General features: G+C 60.4%; 1 protein-coding gene across 1 annotated transcript; it reads right to left on the bottom strand.

The window, feature by feature from the left end:
* Positions 1-4,614: 4,614 nt before the first annotated feature.
* Positions 4,615-6,672, bottom strand: LOC124029731 (proline-rich extensin-like protein EPR1; the record flags this gene model as incomplete). Its single annotated transcript, XM_046341336.1, has 3 exons — positions 4,615-4,771; positions 4,871-6,220; positions 6,288-6,672. Coding segments are annotated over 3 exons (1,892 nt in total), but the record flags the coding sequence as incomplete, so codon positions are not given.
* Between the last annotated feature and the right edge of the window lie 399 nt (positions 6,673-7,071).

Below are 7,071 nucleotides of genomic sequence, written 5' to 3'. Positions count from 1 at the left end.
TGTAAAAACAAATCCACTGTAAATGTTCTTAGATTTGTTTTCCTATTTGGGGAATGTTTCCAAGGAGACGGTTCCTTTTGTGGCATTTTGTTGCCTCTTAAATCTGCTGGGAACTGACACCCAGAGGAGAGAGCTGCTTTAACTTGGACATGGGGGTAGTGGAGGGTAAGAATGAGAGGAGGGTAGAGGAGGATGGGAACCAGTTGAACCCATGTGGACCTCTCTGTTAGGACCTGAAGGTAAGTGCTCTTTAACCAGATTAATTAATTCAGAAATAGTGTTTCTTTCAGCTTGGATGTCAGAAGAAAAGGGTTTGTTTTCAGCATTGCCAAGCTCCACGGAGAGAAGCAAAAACATTTCTGACGTTTAGTTTAGTTACCATATTGAAGTTTGGGGAAGCAGAAAGTCAGAGAGTAGTCTGACCCAGAGAGTAGTCTTGGCCAGTGTTTTTGGTCCAGCCCCAAACCTTTTGATGGTAAACATTTTTTATTCATTTACAAAAATGTAAGTCTATTTTGAGTTTCCATAACCACACTATGCAGTATTTAAAAGAAATGTTTTACTGACACATTTGTATGACTAAAATCAACAATCCAATAAACTGTGCTAGGCAGCAGCAGCAGGCACACTGCAAAATGCCCCTGGAGTGACATGGTACCTGATGCGATTGGAGGAGACGTCAGGACCTCTCACGTCCCAGAAAGCTTTTGACTGAAGCGCCTCTTCTGACATCAGCACGGTGCCCCTATGGACGGAAGCTGAACTACAAAGCTTCCTATGGAAGGAGGCTGAGCTACAAAGCTTCCTATGAACGGAAGCTGAGCTACAAAGCTTCCTATGGACGGAAGCTGAGCTACAAAGCTTCCTATGGACGGAAGCTGAGCTACAAAGCTTCCTATGGACGGAAGCTGAGCTACAAAGCTTCCTATGGACGGAAGCTGAGCTACAAAGCTTCCTATGGACGGAAGCTGAGCTACAAAGCTTCCTATGGAAGGAAGCTGAACTACAAAGCTTCCTATGGACGGAAGCTGAGCTACAAAGCTTCCTATGGACGGAAGCTGAGCTACAAAGCTTCCTATGGACGGAAGCTGAGCTACAAAGCTTCCTATGGACGGAAGCTGAGCTACAAAGCTTCCTATGGACGGAAGCTGAGCTACAAAGCTTCCTATGGACGGAAGCTGAGCTACAAAGCTTCCTATGGACGGAAGCTGAGCTACAAAGCTTCCTATGGACGGAAGCTGAGCTACAAAGCTTCCTATGGACGGAAGCTGAGCTACAAAGCTTACTATGGAAGGAAGCTGAGCTACAAAGCTTCCTATGGAAGGAAGCTGAGCTACAAAGCTTCCTATGGAAGGAAGCTGAGCTACACCTATGGACGGAAGCTGAGCTACAAAGCTTCCTATGGACGGAAGCTGAGCCTTTCAACAACTTGATATTTAACCCTTTTAAAATGGGCAGTGTTGAGGTGGTAGAACTGACTAAATTAATTGAGTCAGAGGTCTTATAACCTGTTGTACAGGTAAATATGCTTGGCTGTTATTTTCATAGGCTATGCAACTATTTGTCATTTAAAAAAGTAGGGAGTTCTAATCTGATGTTAATCTGCCAGTCAGCATTTCATTGCACTGTGTACATGACATTAACAAACTGGAACTTAGAAGGGAAGGTGAGGGCAGCCAGAAAGAGGGGAAACGATAGTGGTATAGTATGGAGAGGGGGAGGAGAGTGGTATAGTATGGAGAGGGGGAGGAGAGTGGTATAGTATGGAGAGGGGAGGAGAGTGGTATAGTATGGAGAGGGGGAGGAGAGTGGTATAGTATGGAGAGGGGGGAGGAGAGTGGTATAGTGTGGAGAGGGGGAGGAGAGTGGTATAGTGTGGAGAGGGGGGAGGAGAGTGGTATAGTGTGGAGAGGGGAGGAGGAGAGTGGTATAGTGTGGAGAGGGAGGAGGAGAGTGGTATAGTGTGGAGAGGGGAGGAGGAGAGTGGTATAGTGTGGAGAGGGGAGGAGGAGAGTGGTATAGTGTGGAGAGGGGAGGAGGAGAGTGGTATAGTGTGGAGAGGGGAGGAGGAGAGTGGTATAGTGTGGAGAGGGGAGGAGGAGAGTGGTATAGTGTGGAGAGGGGAGGAGGAGAGTGGTATAGTGTGGAGAGGGGAGGAGGAGAGTGGTATAGTGTGGAGAGGGGAGGAGGAGAGTGGTATAGTGTGGAGAGGGAGGAGGAGAGTGGTATAGTGTGGAGAGGGGAGGAGGAGAGTGGTATAGTGTGGAGAGGGGAGGAGGAGAGTGGTATAGTGTGGAGAGGGAGGAGGAGAGTGGTATAGTGTGGAGAGGGGAGGAGGAGAGTGGTATAGTGTGGAGAGGGGAGGAGGAGAGTGGTATAGTGTGGAGAGGGAGTGGAGGAGAGTGGTATAGTGTGGAGAGGGGAGGAGGAGAGTGGTATAGTGTGGAGAGGGGAGGAGGAGAGTGGTATAGTGTGGAGAGGGGAGGAGGAGAGTGGTATAGTGTGGAGAGGGGAGGAGGAGAGTGGTATAGTGTGGAGAGGGGAGGAGGAGAGTGGTATAGTGTGGAGAGGGGAGGAGGAGAGTGGTATAGTGTGGAGAGGGGAGGAGGAGAGTGGTATAGTGTGAGAGGGGAGGAGGAGAGTGGTATAGTGTGGAGAGGGGAGGAGGAGAGTGGTATAGTGTGGAGAGGGGAGGAGGAGAGTGGTATAGTGTGGAGAGGGGAGGAGGAGAGTGGTATAGTGTGGAGAGGGGAGGAGGAGAGTGGTATAGTGTGGAGAGGGGGAGGAGGAGAGTGGTATAGTGTGGAGAGGGGAGGAGGAGAGTGGTATAGTGTGGAGAGGGGAGGAGGAGAGTGGTATAGTGTGGAGAGGGGAGGAGGAGAGTGGTATAGTGTGGAGAGGGGAGGAGGAGAGTGGTATAGTGTGGAGAGGGGAGGAGGAGAGTGGTATAGTGTGGAGAGGGGAGGAGGAGAGTGGTATAGTGTGGAGAGGGGAGGAGGAGAGTGGTATAGTGTGGAGAGGGGAGGAGGAGAGTGGTATAGTGTGGAGAGGGGAGGAGGAGGAGAGTGGTATAGTGTGGAGAGGGGAGGAGGAGAGTGGTATAGTGTGGAGAGGGGAGGAGGAGAGTGGTATAGTGTGGAGAGGGGAGGAGGAGAGTGGTATAGTGTGGAGAGGGGAGGAGGAGAGTGGTATAGTGTGGAGAGGGGAGGAGGAGAGTGGTATAGTGTGGAGAGGGGAGGAGAGTGGTATAGTGTGGAGAGGGGAGGAGGAGAGTGGTATAGTGTGGAGAGGGGAGGAGGAGAGTGGTATAGTGTGGAGAGGGGAGGAGGAGAGGGTATAGTGTGGAGAGGGGAGGAGGAGAGTGGTATAGTGTGGAGAGGGGAGGAGGAGAGTGGTATAGTGTGGAGAGGGGAGGAGGAGAGTGGTATAGTGTGGAGAGGGGAGGAGGAGAGTGGTATAGTGTGGAGAGGGGAGGAGGAGAGTGGTATAGTGTGGAGAGGGGAGGAGGAGAGTGGTATAGTGTGGAGAGGGGAGGAGGAGAGTGGTATAGTGTGGAGAGGGGAGGAGGAGAGTGGTATAGTGTGGAGAGGGGAGGAGGAGAGTGGTATAGTGTGGAGAGGGGAGGAGGAGAGTGGTATAGTGTGGAGAGGGGAGGAGGAGAGTGGTATAGTGTGGAGAGGGAGGAGGAGAGTGGTATAGTGTGGAGAGGGGAGGAGGAGAGTGGTATAGTGCGGAGAGGGGAGGAGGAGAGTGGTATAGTGCGGAGAGGGGAGGAGGAGAGTGGTATAGTGCGGAGAGGGGAGGAGGAGAGTGGTATAGTGCGGAGAGGGGAGGAGGAGAGTGGTATAGTGCGGAGAGGGAGGAGGAGAGTGGTATAGTGCGGAGGGGAGGAGGAGAGTGGTATAGTGCGGAGAGGGGAGGAGGAGAGTGGTATAGTGCGGAGAGGGGAGGAGGAGAGTGGTATAGTGCGGAGAGGGGAGGAGGAGGGTGGTATAGTGCGGAGAGGAGCGGAGCGGGACGGAGTAGGGAGCGGAGCGGGACGGAGCGGGACGGAGCGGGAGCGGGACGGAGCAGGGAGCGGAGCGGGACGGAGTAGGGAGCGGCGCGGCACGTTATGGGGAGCGGGGCGGAGTAGGGAGCGGAGCGGAGTAGGGAGCGGAGCGGAGTAGGGAGCGGAGCGGAGTAGGGAGCGGAGCGGGACGGAGTAGGGAGCGGAGCGGGAGCGGAGTAGGGAGCGGAGCGGGACGGAGTAGGGAGCGGCGCGGCACGTTATGGGGAGCGGGGCGGAGTAGGGAGCGGGGCGGAGTAGGGAGCGGGAGCGGAGTAGGGAGCGGAGCGGGACGGAGTAGGGAGCGGCGCGGCACGTTATGGGGAGCGGGGCGGAGTAGGGAGCGGGGCGGAGTAGGGAGCGGGAGCGGAGTAGGGAGCGGGAGCGGAGTAGGGAGCGGAGCGGAGTAGGGAGCGGAGCGGAGTAGGGAGCGGAGCGGAGTAGGGAGCGGAGCGGGACGGAGTAGGGAGCGGCGCGGCACGTTACGGGGAGCGGCGCGGCACGTTACGGGGAGCGGGACGGAGTAGGGAGCGGAGTAGGGACGGAGTAGGGAGCGGCGCGGCACGTTACGGGGAGCGGGGCGGAGTAGGGAGCGGGGCGGAGTAGGGAGCGGGGCGGAGTAGGGAGCGGGAGCGGAGTAGGGAGCGGAGCGAGTAGGGAGCTGGAGCGGAGTAGGAGCGGAGCAGGAGCGGAGCGGGACTGAGTAGGGAGCGGCGCGGCACGCTACGGGGAGCGGCGCGGCACGTTACGGGGAGCGGGACGGAGTAGGGAGCGGAGTAGGGAGCGGCGCGGGACGGAGTAGGGAGCGGCGCGGCACGTTACGGGGAGCGGAGCGGGACGGAGTAGGGAGCGCGGCACGGAGTAGGAGCGGCGGACGGAGTAGGGAGCGGCGCGGATTGAGTAGGGAGCGGCGCGGGACGGAGTAGGGAGCGGCGCGGAGTAGGGAGCGGCGCGGGACGGAGTAGGGAGCGGCGCGGGACGGAGTAGGGAGCGGCGCGGGACGTTACGGGGAGCGGAGCGGGACGGAGTAGGGAGCGGCGCGGCACGCTACGGGGAGCGGAGCGGGACGGAGTAGGGAGCGGCGCGGGACGGAGTAGGGAGCGGCGCGGGACGGAGTAGGGAGCGGAGCGGGACGGAGTAGGGAGCGGCGCGGGACGGAGTAGGGAGCGGCGCGGGACGGAGTAGGGAGCGGCGCGGGACGTTATGGGGAGTGGAGCAGAGCGGGACGGAGTAGGGAGCGGCGCGGGACGGAGTAGGAAGCGGCGCGGGACGTTATGGGGAGTGGAGCAGAGCGGGACGGAGTAGGGTGTGGAGCAGAGCGGGGCGGAGTGGAGCGGCGCGGGACGCAGGGGAGTGGAGCAGAGTCGGGATGAGTAGGGGAGCAGAGCGGGACGGAGAGGAGCAGAGCGGGGACGGAGTAGGGAGAAGAGCGGGACGGAGTAGGAGCAGAGCGGGGACGGAGTAGGGAGCAGAGTGCACGCATGGGGAGTGGGAGACAGAGCGGGGGTGGGTAGGGAGCGACGAGGCGAGAGATGGGACGGAGTAGGGAGGGAGCAGAGCCGGACGGGAGCAGAGCGGGACGGAGGAGCAGAGCGGGACGGAGGGAGCAGAGCGGGACGGAGGGAGAAAGAGCGGGACGAGTAGGGAGCAGAGCGGACGGAGTAGGGAGCAGAGCTGGACGGAGTAGGGAGCGTAGCGGGACGGAGTAGGGGAGCGGCGCGGCACGTTATGGGGAGGAGCAGAGTGGGGCGGAGTAGGAGCGGGGTTGAGAGGAGCGGGGCGGAGTAGGGAGCCGGCGGAGTAGGGAGCGGGGCGGAGTAGGAGCGGAGTGGGAGCGGAGCGTGAATAGGAGCGGAGCGGGGGGAGCGGGACGGAGCGGGGGGAGTTTGAGCGGGACGGAGGTAGGGAGCGGAGCGGGACGGAGTAGGGAGCGGAGCGGGACGTGGAGTAGGGAGCGGCGGGACGTTATGGGGAGTGGAGCAGAGCGGGACGGAGTAGGAGCGGGCACGGGACGGAGTAGGAAAGCATGCCGGGACGTTATGGGGAGTGACAGAGCGGACGGAGTAGGGTGTGGAGCAGATGTGGGCGGAGTGGGAGTGCGCGGACGTGGGGAGTGGAGCAGAGCGGGACGGGAGTAGGAGCAGAGCGGGATGGAGTAGGGGAGCAGAGCGACTGGAGTAGGAGAAGAGCGGGACGGAGTAGGGGAGCAGAGCGGGACGGAGTAGGAGCAGAGCGGCACGTTATGGGGAGTGGAGCAGAGCGGGCGGGGTAGGGAGCGGACGGAGGAAGTAGAGCGGGGACGGAGTAGGAGTGGAGCAGAGCCGGACGGAGCAGAGCGACTTGAGGAGCAGAGCGTGGACGGAGTGGAGCAGAGCGGACGAGGGCAGAGCCGGGACGGAGTAGGGAGCAGAGCTGGACGGAGTAGGGAGCCGAGCGGGACGGAGTAGGAGCGGCGCGGCACGTTATGGGGAGTGGAGCAGAGCAAGGCGGAGTAGGGAGCGGGGCGGAGTAGAGCGGGGCGGAGCAGGGAGCGGGGCGGGAGTAGGAGCGGGGCGGAGTAGGAGCGGAGTAGGAGCGGAGCCGGAGTAGGAGCGGAGCGGAGTAGGGAGCGGAGCGGGGGGGAGCTGGAGCGGAGCGGGACGGAGTAGGGAGCGGGAGCGGGACGGAGTAGGGAGCGGAGCGGGGCGGAGTAGGAGCGGCGCGGGGCGAGTAGGGAGCGGCGCGGGGCGCGAGTAGGGGAGCGGCGCGGGACGGAGTAGGAGCGGCGGGACGGAGGCAGGGAGGCGCGGGACGGAGTAGGGAGCGCACGTTATGGGGAGCGGAGCAGAGCGACGGAGTGCAGGAGCGGCGCGGGACGGAGTAGGAGCGGCGCGGGACGGATAGAGCGGCGCGGGACGGAGTAGGAGCGGCGCGGGACGGAGTAGGAGCGGCGCGACGAGTAGGAGCGGAGCGGGACGGAGTAGGAGCGGAGCGGGACGGAGTAGGGAGCGGAGCGGGACGGAGTAGGGAGCGGCGCGGGACGG

Source organism: Oncorhynchus gorbuscha, unplaced genomic scaffold (genome assembly GCF_021184085.1).
Source record: "Oncorhynchus gorbuscha isolate QuinsamMale2020 ecotype Even-year unplaced genomic scaffold, OgorEven_v1.0 Un_scaffold_7454, whole genome shotgun sequence".
NCBI lineage: Eukaryota > Metazoa > Chordata > Actinopteri > Salmoniformes > Salmonidae > Oncorhynchus > Oncorhynchus gorbuscha.
Note: the sequence above shows the minus strand (reverse complement) of the source record. Positions and strands in the feature narration are given on the sequence as shown.